General features: G+C 44.0%; 1 protein-coding gene across 5 annotated transcripts in view; it reads left to right on the plus strand.

Annotated features, from left to right (window-relative positions):
• The window catches only part of ALDH7A1 (aldehyde dehydrogenase 7 family member A1), a 61379-nt gene that overhangs the window by 22358 nt on the left and 19198 nt on the right, over window positions 1-19823 (plus strand). For all 5 annotated transcript variants that reach the window (XM_054714944.1, XM_054714942.1, XM_054714943.1 and 2 more), the window contains exons 10-17: window positions 2566-2607; window positions 4395-4489; window positions 6991-7075; window positions 8404-8510; window positions 11175-11291; window positions 12372-12469; window positions 12669-12742; window positions 18879-18954. In XM_054714944.1, the coding sequence (XP_054570919.1) occupies window positions 2566-2607; window positions 4395-4489; window positions 6991-7075; window positions 8404-8510; window positions 11175-11291; window positions 12372-12469; window positions 12669-12742; window positions 18879-18954 (694 nt within the window). The remainder of the gene's footprint in view (window positions 1-2565; window positions 2608-4394; window positions 4490-6990; window positions 7076-8403; window positions 8511-11174; window positions 11292-12371; window positions 12470-12668; window positions 12743-18878; window positions 18955-19823) is intronic.

A 19823-nucleotide genomic window follows, 5' to 3' on the forward strand; every position in this document is an offset into this window, starting at 1 on the left:
GAGGGTTTGAAGGATAATATTGACTGTCATTTCTGGCTACTGTGAATTTAGACTCTAACAAGGGGAGACTTGATAGGTAATCCAGCCCTTTTGCTTTTGGGGCATTGCTTTTATTTATTTACTTATTTGTTTGTTTGTTTGTTTGTTTGTTTTTTTAAGAGAGGAAGGGAGAGGAATAGAGAGATAGAAACATCGATGAGAGAGAAACATCAATTGGTTGCCTCCTACACACTCCCTACAGGATATTTAGCCCACAATCCGGGTCTGTGCCCCAACCGGGAATCAAACCGTGGCCTCCTGGTTCATAGGTGGATGCTCAGCCACGCCGGCTGGGCTCCTGTTCCCTTCTTATTGGAAGTAGTAGTTAGTTGTTCTCTCTTAAGTAGTACTATTAATTAAATGGATTATGATAAAAAAGGACAAATATTCTGTCTGTCTTAAGTTACAGGCGCTTTTCATGGAGGGGGCTGGCTGCAGGAGCGTGGCTAGGGAGCAGGCAGAGTTGGAAAGATGCAGGAAGCGTAGGTCCCTTCTCTTCTGCCGCACAGCACTTGCAGCCAGGCAGGAGGAGCTGATGGGAGGTGTGGCATCTTCTGTTCCCTCCCCTTCTCTTGCCCTCTCCTACCGTAGCCAGCCAGCCAGCCGTCACCAAATCAGCTGCTGCAGCAGAGACCAGGCCTGATGGGGCACTCAGTGACTTGGTAATAGCGGCCCTCTCCCCTTATCATCAACGCTCACTGACACGTGACTGTTTTAGAGCATGGAAGTGAGACCTCTCCTGCTGTCACATACACTCCTGACACCACAGATAAATAAAAGTGATTTGCATAGAAGCTGATTTTAAAGTGCATTTAAGGAAAAATAAACGTATGTTCAAATGGTGTGGTCAACGCAGCTCTAAAATTGAGGCAAATACATTTCAAATCTTTATGCTGGGAGTGTAAGGTCAGAATGGCATTCATAGCCTGCTGTGTAATTGCCTGGAATGTAAGCTGGCAACATGTATAGTATCCCTAATATTCATGCCCTTTGACCCTGACCTACATAGGTAAGAGGTTGATATCCCACAGTCCATATATTCAACACTAGAGAAGTAGCTAAATAAAATTTGGTGCATCATTATGATGGATACTATGCAGTGATTTTTTTTAACAACTCCTAATAATTTAAGGAGAAGGTATAAGATATTAATCAGAAAATAAAGCAAAGTTAATTTGATAGTATGATCTCAACTAAATATAAGTGCACAGGAGAAAGATTGGAAGGCACTATACCAAAGTATAAGGACAGATTTCATGGTGACCTGTGGGCCATAGCTCTTTGCCTGCTTGATATATTTTGCTCTTTTTAAAAAATAATTTTCTACAATGAGCACATAATTTTTAAACCTTTTTATTGTGATCAGATGTATAAAAATTTACAATTTTAACCATTTTTAAGTGTGCGGTTCTATGGCATTAAGTATATTTACATTGTTGTGTAATCATCACCAATATCCATCTCCAGAACTTTTTTTTTTGGTCTTCTCAGTGGAAACTCTGTATCCATTAAAACTAACTCTCCATTTCTGCTTTCCCCTGGCCCCTTGGCAACTACTATTCTACTTTCTGTCTCTGTGGACTTGACTCTTTTAGGAAGCTCATATAACCAGAATCACACAATATTTGTCCTTCTGTGACTGGCTCAAGTCATTTAACATAATGTCTTTAAGGTTTATCCATGTTGTAGAATTTCCATTCTTTTTAAGGTTGAATACTATTTCATTTTATATATATTCCATATGTGTGTGTGTGTGTGTGTGTGTATGTGTGTATGCATATATGTATGTGTGTGTGTGTGTGTGTGTGTGTGTGTGTGTGTATTAGCCATTCATCCATTAGTGGACACTTGGGTTGCTTCCACCATTTAGCTGTTGTGAATAATGCTGCTGTGAACATGGGGGTACAAATGGCTATTTGAGTCCCTGCTTTTACTTCTTTTGGCCCTGTACCCAACAGTTAAATTGCTAGATCATTCATATGGTAATTCTGTCTTTAATTTCTTGGGACATTGCCATATAGTTTTCCATAGTGGCTGCACCATTAATACTAACTGGGGTTTTTTTGGACATAACGTCAAACTTAGAGAAAAGTTGTAAGACACACAAGTAATTTCTATATAGCCTTAACCAGATTCACCAATTGCTTACATTTTGTCCCATTTGCATTACCATTTTCTTTCTCCAGTAGCACATATATACACACACATACACGCACACTCGCACATATGCACACACGTATATTGTGGTTGCATGTTATTTTTGAACCATTTGAAAAGAGTTGAAGACCTTTGTTCCTTTACCACTAAGTATTTTAGTGTATTTCCTAAGAAACAAGTACATTGTGTCATATAACCACAGTACAATTATTAAAATCAGGAAATATTTCTTTGATTCCATGTTCATGCTATGTTTTACGCCAGAAAATAAATTAAAACGTAACTGGGATAGATTATGATTTGAGGCCATCTGTCAGTGTGCATTAAATACTAAAATAGGCATTAATGTGTGTTTATATGTTTTTAAAGGGAGAAGCTTGCTAGAGCTTGGAGGAAATAATGCCATTATCGGTAAGGCTGCCCCCTATTTTTGTTTTGTTTTCCATTCAGAATATCTTCGGTAGCTGTCCTGAGCATATAGCACTTGTAGCAACTCGTCTGGTCTGTTTTTGTACGTGCCTAAGGCCTGACTCACATGTTCAGGAATTTTACTTAGGAGACAGGACACATGGTTTGCAGGCAGAGATAACTAGGAAGGAAGGGTGTTCATGTTGGAAAATGAAACCTGGGCTTAGCACCTGTGTGCAAGACTTCCTAATGTGGCATTGTTCCTGGTTTTCCCTTCTCCCGTTTTCTGAAAACTGGCCACGTGTGTCTCTAGAAAAAGTAACTCTTATGTGATTTCCATTAGATTTCAAAAGCATGAGTTTGTCTTTCATGGAATATTTGGTGCTTTTATAACTGAAAGGGAACACTCCTTTAAGGCATTTTAATCACTCGCCTGTAGACTTGGGCATTTTGTAAGTCTGTTTCTCAATTACTTGGCACAAAAGGAAATAGTCTGCCAGTGTAACTGGATAACGTAATGACCATCCGTAGGTTGAGACAATAAAAGCATGGGTTTTGTGATAAAAAGCACACTTGCTAATTTGTACATTGCCATCACCATCACGTTTAAATGCTTGCACATTTGAGGTGTAAGCCAGAAATTTAAAAAGTAGATGGCAAAGGGTTTATTCAAGATGAAGTTCTAATGTAGTGAAAAAGTAGAGTTCATTTAAAAATGTAGTTAGCACTCAGTGAGCACTGGGTGTTTGCTGGGTACTGTGCTCAGCTGGTTCATATGCCTTGCTTCATTTAATCCCCACAATAATCCCACGAGGCAGATACCATTATTTATCTCATTGGAAGGTTACACTCTGAGGCTTAAAGTGAGGATGTGCCCAAGTGACAGGCCAGGAGGTGGTGGAACCAGCATTGATATCCTGGCAGTCAGACCCCAGAATACTGCTCTTTCCTTACCTCCTTGCTGTCACCCATTAGTACCCCAGACATTATCCCATTTTATGGCTGAGGACATTGAGGCTTAAAAAGGTAAACTAACACAACTGAAAAGTGGTGGAAATGGACAAGAACCCGTGGTCTGCTTGGTTGCACAAACCCCCTTCTTACCCATCATGCTAGTGTGGGAATGCTGTTAGTTTGGAAAAGGGACAGTGGAAGATGTAAGAGGGAATCGTGTCCATAAGTTTCTCTAAGGGGTAAGAAGGAAGGAATTACAAGTCACATAAAGGGAGGGGTTAACTTTGTAAAGACAGGGCTAGTTTTTTCTCTGAGGGTGAAAGAGGGGAGGAATGAATGCACAGAAGCAGAGGACATTGATCCTGCAGAGGAGCAGAGGAAGCTGGGAAGGGCCCTCTGCGTGTGGTCACTAAGTGGGGTGAGGTAATCCAGAGAAGGGGTAAAGAGCGAGAGGGGTTTCAGAAATTTGGACACACTTCTGTAGGAGCAACATGAGGATTTCGGGGCCTGGACTGGTGCAGGGTGGGGTCCAAAGCTTTCCCCGCTTTCCATGGGCCCAGGGAAGCTGGCATCAAAGTGGGCCTCGGGGTTGAGCCTGGAGGGAAGGAAAGCTGACAAAAAGGATGGTGGTCTTAGAGAGGAGACCTCGAGGAGGCTGCAGAGCAGGCTTAGTATCAGGAACTGGGAGACACGAAAGGGGAAGAGGTCAGAGGAGCGAGAGCCTCCATGCACATCTGTACTGGGATAATCTCTCAATTCTCATATAATCTTTTTAAGCAAGTACCTTGTCTGCCTACTTCACAACACTGATGGGTGTGTGTTTGTGCTTCTCCAAGCTTTTGAGGATGCGGACCTCAGCTTAGTGGTCCCATCAGCTCTCTTTGCCGCCGTGGGGACAGCCGGCCAGAGGTGCACCACTGCGAGGCGCCTGGTGAGTGTGTGTGTATGGGCACGAGAGGTTGTCCTGCTCTTCAGATTGCACTGGTAGGGAGGTGTCGTAGAAGTACTTCCTACCCATCATGCTAAGTGGCAAATAATGTGGCCCTGGTCTCCTCTCAGCCAGGGACTGCCTTACCCTCCAGCCTAGGCTAACAGCGGTTTCTCTCTAACTGGTTGGACTTGGACTGGGAGGTGAGACTGTTTTCAGTCCCACACCCAGAACAATATGGACAAAGTCCAATGCCGCTTAGAGACTAAAGCAAGCTTAATATTTGACAAGTTCTAAAATTGTTAGCTCACAGATAGACAGCCTTGGCTTTTACTTATAAAAGCATTTTAAAGATTTTAAGTTTGGGCTTGTAAATCAAGTCTTAGATTTGACTTGATATGACATGGTTTATTGAAAAGCAAATGACTATGTATGTGCTTTCTCTCTTTATGAATAAATAAATACATACGTAAATTAGACATTAATATTATGTGCATATAAGGAGATGATGTTTAGTTTCAGCATGAATAGGGTTTGGGATGTTAATCTCCACACTCAGATTTGGGCTGGGTTTCAAGTTTTGTGTCAGATACATCCTTGATTTTCATGACTCTTGGTAATGAAAAAGCTGTGTACAACTAGACAAGTTTGGTTAGGTTCAAAATTTGGCTACATTTGTCATTTTTAAATTATTAGTGTTAAGTTTTCCTCCTGTAATTAAAAAAACAGTTTACAGTTGAATTACAGAGGAATTGATTTTGGGTTTTTACTCTCACCCACAGTGAGTCTGAACAAATTCTTCATAAGATTGACATAGTCTAAATTAACAAAAATAAAAGATATATGAAAATTAAATCTTTACTTTTCCCAAAACATTTTATATACATTTTTCCTGTATTTTACAACAAAAGAACACTTTCTTGGTTTTACATTACTCAGTTGAAATTCTCAAAAAATATCTAAGATACAATATTCATAAAGCATTTACAGTTTATTAAACTTAAACATTCCATTAATGCTGAGAAGAAAATGAGTTCTTTAAAAATGATTAGCCTATAATAATAAAACCCTAATATGCAAATCGACCGAACAGTGGAACAACTGGTCGCTATGACGTGCACTGACCACCAGGGGGCAGGTACTTAACGCAGGCGTTGCTCCCTGGTGGTCAGTGTGCTCCCATAGGGCTCATGGCTGGTGAGCGCAGTGGTGGTGGCGGGAGCCTCTCCCACCTCCACTGTAGGCAGGCGGTAAGGAGCGAGGGGTCCCGGACTGTGAGAGCCCCGGACTGCGAGAGGGATGTTTGACTGCTGGCTTAGGCCCGATCCCTGGGGGATGTCCGCCCCTGAGGGGTCCTGGACTGCGAGAGGGTGCAGGCCAGGCTGAGGGGATCTGCACCGGGCCTCTAATAATCTTAATATGACAAAATATGAAATGCCATAAAAGGAGCATTTCTCTGTTCAGCCAACTTTTTCTTTTCCTTTGAGTCTTAGAGCAAATATATATAGCCATGCTATAATATATATAATTTAAATATATTTTTATTGATTTCAGAGAGGAAGGGAGAGGGAGAGAGAGAAACATCAATGATGAGAGAGGATCACTGATTGGCTGCCTCCTGCACGCGCTCTACTGGGGATCAAGCCCGCAACGCAGGCACATGCCCTGACCAGAATTGATCCATGAACTCCTGGTTCATAGGTCAGTGCTCAACGACTGAGTCACACCAGCCAGGACATGCTTTATATTTAGTGTTAAAAAGTTAGAAGCTATTATTAGTCATTGCCCAAATAGATTTCCATAGAACAGTTAAGTGATATGTAGAAAAACCTATTGCAGTACTACAGACTAAAGTACTACTCATAATGTCAATGTATTTGCCATATGGAGACCAACTCAGAGAATGGATGGCTAGACGAGTTCACCTCCACCACTGGGAACATAGCATGGAGCTCATGGCCTACCCAGAGTGAGTCCAAGGCATGTCCTCACCTGAGTAAGGCCTCCCTCTGAGATCTTGGCCTGAGGCTAAGAGCACCTGGTTACACAGCAGCAGAGGTCGGCTGACAAATCACTGTGGTGTGTGTTCTCCATGACTCACGCAGGCATAGTGGGGGGATAGGTATCCTTAGGTTTTCTGCTTCTTACGTTACCCAGTGCTCTAGAATAGAAACAGGCATAATTGATTGTAAAGCTTAATCAAATGGATCCCTAGAGATCTGATCAAGACTTGTCTCATGGTTTTGTTCTAACAGCCACCTAGAGGAAATTATTATCTTCATGTAGTAAACAATTAAAATTAGAAATTTTACAATTACAAAAATAAACATACTTGTATTTGCATATGTTTTAGAGATCACAATTTTTCAAAATTTATTATGAACTATAAATTAGCACTATTAAGAAAAATTTTACATTGTTAACAAATTTATTTATTTACTAATAAATAAATAAATTTGTACATTTATTTAACGATTCCCTTGCGTGTTTCTTTTTTCACTTAGTTTTTGCACGAGAGCGTCCATGATGAAGTTGTAAATAGACTAAAAAAGGCCTATGCACAGATCCGGGTTGGGAACCCGTGGGACTGTGAGTATCTGGTTGGTTTCAGAGGAGTTCCTTTATGATGGTGTGACAGTGTTTCTGAACCCCTCTCCCCCTTTTCTGAGAGGACTGGGGGTAGACAGAGCAGGTTATAGGGCGTTGAGAGTGACATGTCTGCTTCTAGGTATGGATCTGGAGTGCTTGGTGTGGACTAGGGGATGCCCTGGGGAGTGGTATTCAGCTGGGATGAGTGTGATGAGCTTTTCTCTCTTCACCCTGTTCACCTCGTCTAAGCCACCACCGTCCCCTCTCATGGAAGGCTGCAGGAGTCACCAGACATACTTCCTGCTCTTACCTCTGCCTTCCACAGTGACGAGAGTGATTTTTTAAAATGTAAAATTAGATGCTTCACTTTTACTTTAAATATTCCAGTGACTTTTCTTTGCTCTTTGACTAAAACCTAGATTTTTTTCCTGCTCCTTCTTCAGCAGGTTCACCATCTGTGTGATCTGACCTATGCCGCCTCCCCTCTTTACCTCCTGACCTCTACCCCTGCCCTCCTACCTCCTGACCTCTGCCCCCACGCTCCTGCCTCCCAACCTCTGCCCCTGCCCTCCTACACCCTGACCTCTGTCCCCATGCTCCTACCTCCTGACCTCTACCCCTGCCCTCCTACTTCCTGACCTCTGCCCCCAGGCTTCTGCCCCCACGCACCTACCTCCTGACCTCTGCCCCTGGGCTCCCTGAGCTCCAGCTGTTCCAGCCTCCTCTCAGTGCTGGGGTCCCAGGCTGTCCTGCTGTTCTCTCTGCCAAAAAGCTCTTCACCCAAGATCTTCCCGAAACTGCCTTCTTGCTACAAGGCCACCTCCTCCTGAGCCTACCTGCCTTCCTTCTTCCTCTTTCCTGGGCTCACCTGTAACGCTCTGCTTTCTGGCAGCCGTCCATGGGTGGCATGAGGCTCTCCCCTGTAAATTGCACACCAGCTGCTGAGCCTGTGAAGTTCTTAGAGAGTGGTCACCCTGCAGTGAATGAACCAGGTGCTCGCTGGTTGATCTGAACCAGGGGTGGATACGCACATTGGCCTGCCACTTGCTTCTGTAAAGAAAGTGTGTCAGGACACGGCCACCCAGCTCGTTTACCTGTCTTCTGTGGCTACTTTAAACTGCAGTGGCCAAGTTGAGTAGTTGTGACAGAGACCACATAGGTCATCTGAAGCATTCCATATTTACTGTCTAGCCCTTGACAGAAAACGGTTGCAGACACTGTTCTAAACCGAGAGGACATAGGAAGGGATTGGTTCCTTGGGAAAGCTGTTATAAGAATGAAATGCTGCCATTTAAAGGACAATGAAGGACATTCCTTTTTCTCTCCAGCTAACGTTCTCTATGGGCCACTCCACACCAAGCAGGCAGTGAGCATGTTTCTTGGGGCAGTGGAGGCAGCCAAGAAAGAAGGAGGCACCGTGGTCTACGGTGGCAAGGTAAGGACAGCCCGGAGCTCGGCAGTGAGATTTTCACCTCCTCTCCCTGGGAGACGGGCCCCGACTGCCCTCTCCCTCTCCTTTTTGTAAGGGGGAACACGTGCTTTAAACAATGACATCATAAACCATGGGAATTTCTGGAAGGACACACAAGAATCTCAGAGCTGTGGTTGCCTTTGAATTGAGCCTCTAGGAATTCGTTTGGAGGGAGACCTTCATGGTACAGCAGAAGACTTTGTACTAGAGTAATTAGAATCCGTATTTAATGGTTATTTTAAAAGGTCAAGTGAGACCAGGAATCAAAAAAATACACACCAAAAACATTTTAATTTTACACAGACAACTACATTTGAGTCTTTAGATGAAGTCAAAGCAGTTTTCTCATGTGTGGTAGGCATTCGTCTTCATCCTTGCATAAGGTATACCAATAATTTATTATCTACAATTTAATTCCATTTTCTTTTTACTCATTTAATCACCTTCATTTATTCATTTATTTATTGTTTGTTTGATTTTGTTAATCCTCACCCGAGGATATTTTTTCATTGATTTTTTTAGAGAGAATGGAAGAGCGAGAGGGTGAGACAGAGAGAAACATCGATGTGAGAATAACACATCAATTGGTTGCCTCCTGCACCCTGACTAGGGCCCAGGCCAGGGAGGAGCCTGCAACCAAGATATGTGCCCTTGTCCAGAATTGAACCTAGGACCTTTCAGTCTGCAGGCGACACTCTATCCACTGAGCCAAACCGGCTAGGGCTCATTTTCTTTTTTTTTTTTTTTTTTTTTTTTATATATTTTATTAATTTTTTACAGAGAGGAAGGGAGAGAGATAGAGAGTAAGAAACATCGATGAGGGAGAAACATCAACGATCTGCTGCCTCCTGCACACCCCTACTGGGGATGTGCCCACAAGCAAGGTACATGCCCTTGACCGGAATCGAACCCGGGACCCCTCAGTCCGCAGGCTGGCGCTCTATCCACTGAGCCAAACCGGTTAGGGCTCATTTTCTTTTTAAAAAAAAATATTTTTATTGATTTCAGAGAGGAAGGGAGAAGGAGAGAGAGAGAAATATCAGTGATGAGAGAGAATCATTGATTGGCCTCCTTCCACACACTCCACACTGGGGTTTGAGCCCGCAACCCAGGCATATGCCCTGACCAGGAATCGAACTTCGACCTCCTGGTTCATAGGTCAATGCTCAACTACTGAACCATGCTGGCTGGGCTTTAATTTCACTTTCTTTAATAGCCACTGAGATGAGCCTCTTGCAGAGCTATCTGAGAGAAGACTTCTCTGGTTGTCTTATCATTGACACACCCACATCTCATTGGACAGCACGTATATGAAAATTATGTATTTTTTGTTACTTTTGTTGAGTTTTTTTTCTGAAACGTTTAACTTAATTTTTATAGAAATAGCTCTTTTTTTCCTTTGTGTAATATTTATTTAAGTTATGTAACGCAATATAGCATTAAAGTAACAGATATAGCTGCCATGCCCAGGATTGGGAGTAAATCCAGCTGACTCTTTTTTTTTTTTTTTTTTTTTAATTTTTATTGATTTTTTACAGAGAGGAAGGGAGAGGGATAGAAAGTTAGAAACATCGATGAGAGAGAAACATCGATCAGCTGCCTCCTGCACACTCCCTACTGGGTATGTGCCTGCAACCAAGATACATGCCCTTGACCAGAATCGAACCTGGGACCCTTGAGTCCGCAGGCTGACGTTCTATCCACTGAGCCAAACCAGCTGGGGCAGCTGACTCTTGGTAAACATAAGCTCAGAGGCTGATGCAGAATTACACAGTCACACTGGAGAGTCGACCCCCTAACAGGGCAGCTTGCTGTGGGCACCAGTAGGGTATGGAAGGAAAAGTGATCATTAAGTGGACAGGGACTAGTAATTTGATGACATGGAGGTTAGTTAGGAATGTCTACACTATATCCTTTTGGAGCTTTTGATTTTTGTACAATGTGTATTAGTTTGCTGTGGCTGCCATAACAAAATATCATAGATTGGATGGGTGAAACTGCAGGACTTTATTTTTCTCGCAGTTCTGGGGGCTGGAAGTGTAAGTGAAGGTGCTGGCAGGATTGGTTTCTGGTGAGGTCTCTGTTCCGGCACCAGGTGTCCTCACACAGCCTTCCCTCTGCATGAAGAGAGGAGGGCGCTGGCTTCTTCCTCTTCTGAGGACATCAGGTCCATGAGGTTAGGTCCCCGCCCACGTGACCTCATTTAACTTTACCTCCATAAAGGCCCTGCCTCCAAATTCAGTCACTCTGGGGGTTAAGGTTTCAACATATGAATTTGGGGGTGGGGACACAATGTAGTAGCTATAACACAATGGGTATAGGTTACCTATTTTAAAGTTATATGAATTTTAAAATCATCACTTGTAACTTTTTTTCAATGCTACTCTGCTGTGACACATGGCACAGCTCTCTATCCTTGATTTCTCTTTTTTCCTTTCTATCTTTGACCAAGTTAGAGCCAATAGGAGGCAGAGAAAATTTTCATTCATGGTGGGAAGTTATTGTGCAGAAACAATTCACCTAAAATGGTGTTGGCTTTTTTTCTCCTAAGTATCAGCAGAGATACCTGACCATCAGTACTGGAAAACAAAATGCTTTCATTGTTTTTATTTCCTTTCTCTGCCGAAGGTTATGGATCGCCCTGGAAATTACGTGGAACCGACGATTGTGACGGGTCTTGCCCACAATGCATCCATTGCACACACAGAGACTTTTGCTCCGATTCTTTATGTCTTTAAATTCAAGGTAAAAAATGGGTGCTGTCTCTCTTTTCTCTAGTCTAATGTTGAAACAAACATTAGAAGGCCAGGAGAAAATGAAGGTGTGTTAAATTTCACTCGATTTGCCTTTAGGGGGGTGGTTAGAAAGTCCTTCTGGTTAGAATAAATTTGGAAGTTATGGATAAAATATGATGGGATGAACACTTTAAACTGTAGAGCACGTCAGGCGAGCTGCCAGGGAAACCAAGACTGTGTTGCAATTTATGGAGATTGTGGCCCTCATCTCCTGTATCACGTGATTCTGAGCCGAGTGGGCCAAAAATCTGGCTTCTGTGCAGAAGGACCAGATAGTGTGAAAGGCTGAGAGCCAAGTATCAGCTGACAAAATGAGAAGATTGAGGGCAACGTAAAGATCTTCAGTTGCAATCTGTCCCCGAGGACAGGCGATGGCGGTTGTAGCAGATGACGAGAACTACGGGGTCTCCTTCCCCGGCGTGAGGCAGGCCCCAGCCCTGCCAGATCATATTTAGAGACTTGAGTCAAGGTCTGGATGTGCCACGATTGACGGTTGAGCAGTAATGAGAATCGCACCTTACTGCAATCACATGATTGTATTTCTTAACGTCTTGCTTTAAAAATTGTCTTACCATGTTTCACATACGGTGATTAGAGGGTATAATTTCATGTTTTGTAGTGTGTGCTTGTGTGAGTATGAGCTCTTGAGCAAATAATTTAGCCTCTTGGGCCTCCTTTGTGAATTGGGGATAATAGAAAACCGGTGTCATAGGGTGAGGAGTAAATAACTAAATGCATGCTAAGTGGGGGTCAGTGTGTTGCACTTAATAAGAGTTCAATAACTATTAGATGTTATATATAGTAGCTTGAATGGAGGAATGTACTAGGAGCCTGGAGGAAAGATTTTTGTTCCCTGAAGTACAGTTGGGGAGAAAACCCTACAAAGGCACTGTACGAGAAATAGACTCGGTGACTCTGTGGTTCCTTTTTTGCACTAAAATTATACTGGTGCACCTCATGAAATGAGTCTAACAGTAACTTTGACCCGAACCCTGTGTCATCTAACAGCTTTGAACGTCTGTCCTTTCAGAACGAAGACGAAGTCTTTGCCTGGAATAATGAAGTAAAACAGGGACTTTCAAGTAGCATCTTTACCAAGGATTTGGGCAGAATCTTCCGCTGGCTTGGGTATAACCTTGTTTATTTTTAAGACCTCTGTCAGTCTGATTTGTGTGGTGATGGACTTTAAAAAAAACACATGAAACCATCATAGTTGAAAATCCATTTTTCGGCACTGAAAGTCTTAGAGTTTGTTTGGATGGCTTATTGGTTTTGTTTTTTACTTTCCTTCACGTCGCTCTCACCCTGCCTCCCTTTTTACACACAGACCGAGAGGATCAGACTGTGGCATCGTGAACGTCAATATTCCGACGAGCGGGGCTGAGATTGGAGGCGCCTTTGGTATGTGCGGCACGTGTCTCCTTCTCCGTGTTGGGCAGGGTCTTGGTCTGCTAGGGCTGCCGTAGCAAAACACCACAGACCAGGTGGCTTCAACGACGGAAATGAATTTGCTCACCGTCCTGGAGGCTGGAGTCCAAGATCAAGGTGTTGGCAGGTTTGGTTTCTCCTGAGGCCTCTCTTCCTGGCTTGAGGCCACCTTTGTCTTGTGTCCTCACATGACCTTTTTTCTGTACACACATCTCTGGTGCCTCTTCCTCTTACACGGACACCCGTCCTATTGGCTTCAGGCCCTAACTTTATGACTTCATTTAACCTTAATGACCTACTTAAGTCTTTCATTCATTTGTTTACTGAGCTCAGCTACAATCTGAGTTATTGGAGGCTAGGGCTTCAACCTGTTCATGGGGGCGGGTGGGAAGGAGTGGGAGACAATTCAGTTCATAGCAGGCAGTAAAGGGAAAGCAGGAGTGGCTTTTAGAAACGTTTGACCAAGAAACTGAAATACTCGTCTTACCTGGTCTAACATGCCTGAGAAAGCTCACGTTCCATATTCCGAGTGACTGTCCGGGGCCCTGCCTTCTATTCTCAGCTGCGGCATCACGCTCGGGCACGGCCCTCAGCCTGAGATGTGTGGACCCCTGACATGGTGGCATCTGTTTTCTGGGGAGACAGTTAAGACGCCCCCAAAAAAATTAAGTCCCCTGTTTTAAAGACAGAAAATTTCACACGAAAAATTCTGGTTTGTGTTGGCAAAGTGGGCATAGTAAATGTTAAATGTTATCTTTCATCTTAGATTAAATACTAAGTTGTTTCTTTTTACGGAGCCCTGTTTCTAATTTCTTATTTATTTATTTATTTATATCTATTTATTTCCACCTCCAGTCCACTGCCACCCCCCACCTATTTTCTCTTTATATGCTTTGAGTTCTCAGTGCTTAAACTTAGTAATAGTAATAATTTTAAAAAATCTTCCCAACAGTCATTTATTGTTTTGCTTATTAAAACTAGGGGCCCGGTGCACGAAATTCGTGCACTGGGGGGTGGGGGAGGGGTCCCTCAGCCCAACCTGTCCCCTCTCACAAACTGGGAGCCCTCAGGGGATGTCCTAAGCCACAGTCTGGCCTCCCTTTGTGGGAGTCAACCAGGCTGATCAGGGGAAGGCACCAGCCCCATCACCCCGCTGCTGCAGCCACTGCCAGTCACCACAGCCACGAAGGTGTTTTCATCAACACGGACTCCAGTCCCTTCACCAAGAAAAAATGACAACTTTCTTTAGGCATTTTCAAGATGTGTCTTTCATAGGATATGCATTTCTTTTTTTTTTTTTTTATCCTCACCTGAGGATATGTTCCCATTGATTTTTAGATAGTGTGGAAGAGGGAGGGAGAGAGAGAGAGAGAGAAACATCAATGTGAGAGGGACACTTTGATTGGTTGCCTCCTGCATGAGCCCTGACCATGGGCGCCAGGCTGGGGGGCATGCAGGGACCCCTGGGCCGCACGCAGTGGTGGCCGCCAGGGTCTCCACACACTCCAGAGGCCAGCAGCCAGCCCCCCATCGTGGGCGCCGGGCTGGGGGTGTGGACCCAAACCACCCCTTGGTGCTAGAGCATTCCCAAGCGGCTGGGGGCACTATGGTGACACAGGATGTTCCCACCCCGCCCCCAGCCGCTTGGCACCTGCACCCATAGGCTCGAAGTGGCCAGGGGGCGTTCTGGGACCCCTACCGCTCAGGACCTAAGCGCGGGCCTACAGGCTCGGAGCGGCCTGGGTCCTGAGGATGTTTCTGGGACCCAGGCCGCTCAGCGCTGGCATATGCAAATTAACTGCCATCTTTGTTTGGGTTAATTTGCATATTCACTCTGATTGGCTGTGGGCGTAGCAAAGGTACAGTCAATTTGCATGTTTCTCTTTTATTAGTGTAGATGATCCAAAATATAGTAAACACAGATTGTCTTTAATTGTATAGAGAAGCAAAACAAGCATTTATTAGCCCTTGTAAAAGTTTAAATAATTCGGGGCATTCCTATATTTTAGATGAAACTATAATTACTATTCAGTGTGAAAACTTTGACAAAAGTTTCCTGCTTTCATTTCATTCTGTCACCCTTGCCCTCCACTGTTTAGTGGCCTGAATGCATCTGTCTGTCCTTCTGTAACCCTTTAATCCCTGTGTCCAGCCCATGCCTCCTCTCTCCAATGGACTCTTCTTCATTTCAGCCCTCACATTACTTAAAAAAAAAAAAAAAAACTTCAAGTTTTAGAATGGAAAAAGAAATTCTGCCTACACTTTCTCTCCCTCCTTCTTTCCCAGAGGCAACCGTTTTGAGATTCTCGCTAAAAGAAAAAAATAAATTGACCTCTGAATTTACTTCAGTTTTTCTAAGTAGTGTGCTTTCACAGCACTGTTTTGCAGCTCTAGACATTATGTATTGACCCTCTGCTGTGCTCGATTAATCTTAATTCCTCTCTTCCCCATAAGCGATAGGACACTATTGTGTGGTGTGCTTTCCGGAGGAAAAGAGGTACTAGAGTCTTCTCCAGTGGAGTCACAATTGATGAGCTTAATTCCTCCAGCAGGGGATTGTGACAGATGGGTAGTCTGCGAGGAAAGCAAATGACAGACTCCGCACCCCAGCCTTCTACTGGGGCCTAGTCGTGGAGGCACCTTCTGCCTGGCACATCCCCCAAATCCCAGGCTCTCAGAGGAAGGCAGGTGTTGAACATAAACCACATTGTTTGTACAGAAACAGTTCAGGCCCAATGAGGCACCTCAGTCATTCAGGGAACTTTTTTTATGTGTAGGGGACTGTGTAGCAGCTATGGGCCCAGATGCAAGCAGACCTGCTCTGCTTTTCTGCATAGTTCAGTTTTGAATTAATTTTTCCTCAGAATTTTGGAGCTTTTTATCTTCTGGTTTCTAGTATTGTGCTTGGAAAGCCCAATCCACTTTGATTTCTGATCTTTTTCCCCTGTTTTTAAAAACATGTTCTGAAATTTCATAGTAATATGCCTCAATGGAGATCTTTGTAAAAGTATCTGTGGGACAATTAGTGGGCCAGTGATTGTCCTTGGATAGTGGGACACATAGTTTGCAGTTCTGATTTTGCTTTGGCAGTGTTTCTTTGAAAGTTTTTCCTTTGATTTTTCTCTATTTTCATTTCTGGAACTCCTATTATTTAAATGTTATCTCTTTTTTTCTTTTTGTTTTTTATATGGGAAATTCTCTCAAAATTTTCTCCTAATCCTTCTATTAAGTTTTTTCTTCTCTGCTGTTATTATAAACAACACTGAGACATACCTTGTCCTTTGATGACACATTTTTAAATAGTATCCTTTTCTTATTTTCATGGATTCATTATCTTATAACCTGAGGATATTAATTTAACATTGAAAATATTTTATAAAAGCATTTATGTATATTATAAAAAATTACACATAGATCATCATAAATCTATACTAACAAAAGAGAAACATGCAAATTGACTGTACCTTCATGACGTCCACCAGCCAATCAGGAGTGAGTATGCAAATTAACCCAACAAAGATGACAGGTTAATTTGCATATGCAAGCACCGAGCGGTGGGGTGGGGTGGGATGCTTGTGTTGTCGCCATGGCGACGATGCAGGCGTTCCGCACTGCCCCAGCAGCTCCAGGCCTCTGGACAGCGTGGGAAGGCAGAAAGGCTGCTCCAGGGGGAGTGAAGGCGGTGCCGGCAGCCAGGGGAAGGAAGGCCCATTCTTGCATGAATCTTCATGCATCGGGCCTCTAGTGAGAAAATAAAAACATTTCCTCTGTCTGAGGTTCTATTCTTAACACCTTGGTTTTAAGGTGTTAATGGCAAAGTTTTTTTCAAAGGTTTTCTTCTTCCTGACACATTTCTGTTTCCTTTTAATTCCTTTTATTATTTTTTTTCTTTGATTTTCATTTTATTTTGGTCTCTATCTTTTATCCATTTTTTTTTTAATTTAATGAATCTTTATTGTTCAGATTACAATTGTTTCTCCTTTTTCCCCACATATCTCCCCACCACCCAGTTCCTACCCCCCCTCTTCCCTTACCTCCCCCCCCCGCTGTCCTTATCCATAGGTGTATGATTTTTGTCCAGTCTCTTCCCATACTCCCCACACAGACACCCCTTTCCCCCTGAGAATTATCATTCCACTCCCATTCTATGCCTCTGATTCTATTAAGTTCACCAGTTTATTCTGTTCCTCAGATTTTTAATTCACTTGACTTTTAGATTCACTTGTTGATAGATATGTATTTGTTGTTCATAATTTTTATCTTTCTTCTTCTTTTTCCTCTTTTTAAAGAATACCTTTCAGCATTTCATATAATGCTGGTTTGGTGGTGATGAACTCCTTTAGCTTTTTCTTATCTGTGAAGCTCTTTATCTGCCCTTCAATTCTGAATGATAACTTTGCTGGGTAGAGTAGTCTTGGTTGTAGGTTCCTGCTATTCATCACTTTGAATATTTCTTGCCACTCCCGTCTGGCCTGCATGGTTTCTGTTGAGAAATTAGCTGATAATCGTATGGGAGCTCCCTTGTAGGTAACTAACTGTTTTTCTCTTGCTGCTCGTAAGATTCTCTCTTTGTCTTTTGCTATTGGCATTTTAATTATGATGTGTCTTGGTGTGGTCCTCTTTGGATCCCTTTTGTTTGGGGTTCTGTGCGCTTCCTGGACTCGTAAGTCTATTTCTTTCATCAGGTGGGGAAAGTTTTCGTTCATTATTTCTTCAAATAGGTTTTCAGCATCTTGCTCTCTCTCTTCTTCTGGTACCCCCATAATTCTGATGTTGGTTCGCTTGAAGTTGTCCCAGAGACTTCTTACACTATCTTCAACTTTCTGAATTCTCTTCTCTTCATGCTTCTCTGGAGGAGTGTCCTTGGCCTCTTTGTATTCCAAATCTTTGAGTTGATTCTTGCAATCCTCTAGTCTGCTTTTGGGTCTCTGTATAATATTTTTTATCTCAGTCAGTGTATGTTTAATTTCTAGTTGGTCCTTTTTCATATCCTCAAGGGTCTCATTGAATTTATCGGCCTTTTCCATGAAATTCTTGAAAAACCTTATAACCGTGGTTTTGAACTCTATGTCCAGTCGCTTATTCTCCTCCATTTCTTTGGTTTGTGATCTGTTTCCTTGCCTTCTCATATTCTCTGCTTCCCTGGGTTGGTAGGGTAGTTTTGTGTACTAGGTGTCCTATTGGTTCAACGGGTCAGCCTCCCAGTTACTTGAGGTGGACACTCTTGGTGTACCCTTGTGTACTGTGTGTTCCCCAGCAGGAGCTACAGCAAGGGCTAGTTTTCTCCTCCTTTGCTTGGGCAGTTTTGGAGCAGTCTGGAGCTGTAGTTGGTTAAGCTGCCACAGAACAGGCCATTTATATGCAAAAGCCGCTGTGTGGAGCCTGGGCGGGTTTGTAGGATGTGCGGGGCGGGGCCTCAGGGCGGGGCGGGGCCTCAGGGCGGGGCGGGGTCTCAGGGCGTCACTAGGCTGGGGCGTGGCCAACGGCAATGGCTGCCGTCAGCCGTCTCTGCCTTTCCACGTTTCCAAGTCCCTGCGCCCCGCGCTCCAGCGCAGTAAACAATGATTGCTGGGCGCACCTCTGCAAAAAAGTCACTCTCACTTTCCGACCCGATGGCCGAGAGTCCAGCTTCTTCCCGTAGGCGTCTGGGTCCCCCGCGTGTCCCCAGAAATTGGATTTCAGAGTGATCGGGAGCTTGTCTCCCTGCGGGTTGAAGAAAAGCCGCGCACCCAGCCGCCCGCCGCTGCCGGCCCGATTCGCGTGCCTCCGTACCTCAGCTTTTCAGCGATTGTGCTCCTTTCTCTTCTCAGCTGTAAATCTTCCACTCAGCCAGCTTTCCCGTGGTTCTGGGTGGTAGACGTTTTTGTCTTTTAGTTGTGTTTTTGAAATTGTTGTGTGAGGCAGCAGATTAGTTGTTTAACTATGCCGCCATCTTGGTTCCGGCTCTTTTATCCATTTGTTTGCAAAGGAAATTGGGCTAAATGTCCAGGAACTGGTCAGGTAGCTCTGGCCTCCTTTTGGTATCTTCTCTTCAGTGGTACCGAGTAGGAGCCCACGCAGAAAGAAACAGCCCAGGAGATGAGATTGAGCTGCCTTTGTGTTCCTCCAGGGGGAGAAAAGCACACCGGCGGTGGCAGGGAGTCCGGCAGCGATGCCTGGAAACAGTACATGAGAAGATCTACCTGGTAAGAAAGACTCTGGGAAGACGGGTTTGGGCTTAAAGCTATTGCAGCGTGCATTTACACTCTTCTACTTTCCGCTCTGGCTTTATGCATTTCCATTTAACTTTATTTTTCTAATGTCCCAGGCTCTCCCCTCCATTTTGGACTATTATTTTTCTACTTTCTTGTCCAGCTTTAGCTCGTGCCCAACAGCCGACTAGGAAACCATCTCATTGGTAGTTCCTATCCAGAGACAGCACAGGAACAGGACACTGGGAGAAGGTGTCCACCAGCTGGAGAGAGTGGAAGAAGCTGTCCTTTTCTAGTTTTCTTTTTGGGCGCAGTTACCACCCTTGCTACCTGTAGAATCAGAAGGAGAGGAGGTGTGCAGGGGCTTGGGGGCCTGGCTAGCAAGCTGGGGGATCCCAGTTCTCTGAATAGCGAGCATGACCCTTCAAAGTTGGACTAGCTCATTTCCCCAGCACATGGGTAGCTGGTGAGGGAGTTGGCTTCTGGGAGATTTTGACTAGGAGTTGTTTCTTTTAAATGTACACTGTTCTCCCTCTCCCCTCCCCCCGCCCCCCATGGTTAGAAATAGCTTTACCCAAGTGCAACACAGCAGTATGTGGGGTAGGCTCCTGTGGTGTTCTGTTGTAGAGGGAACACGGGGGGAGGAAACAAGGACACCCATCCTCATCCCATTGACTGCTCCCCACTAGTTCTGTAACCACAGGTGGGTTTCTCAGCCTCGGCTCCTCGTAGCCTTAGTGCTTTGTGTCTGTCGGGAATTTCTGAAGTGCTTTTGGCTACGGCTTGCTAAGTCTCAGACACATGCACACTCTTTGCCCGATTCCCGTTCTTTGAAGTCACTTCCGTTCTTTTTCCTTTTCTTG

The sequence above is a fragment of the Eptesicus fuscus genome, chromosome 4 (assembly GCF_027574615.1).
Source record: "Eptesicus fuscus isolate TK198812 chromosome 4, DD_ASM_mEF_20220401, whole genome shotgun sequence".
Lineage (NCBI taxonomy): Eukaryota > Metazoa > Chordata > Mammalia > Chiroptera > Vespertilionidae > Eptesicus > Eptesicus fuscus.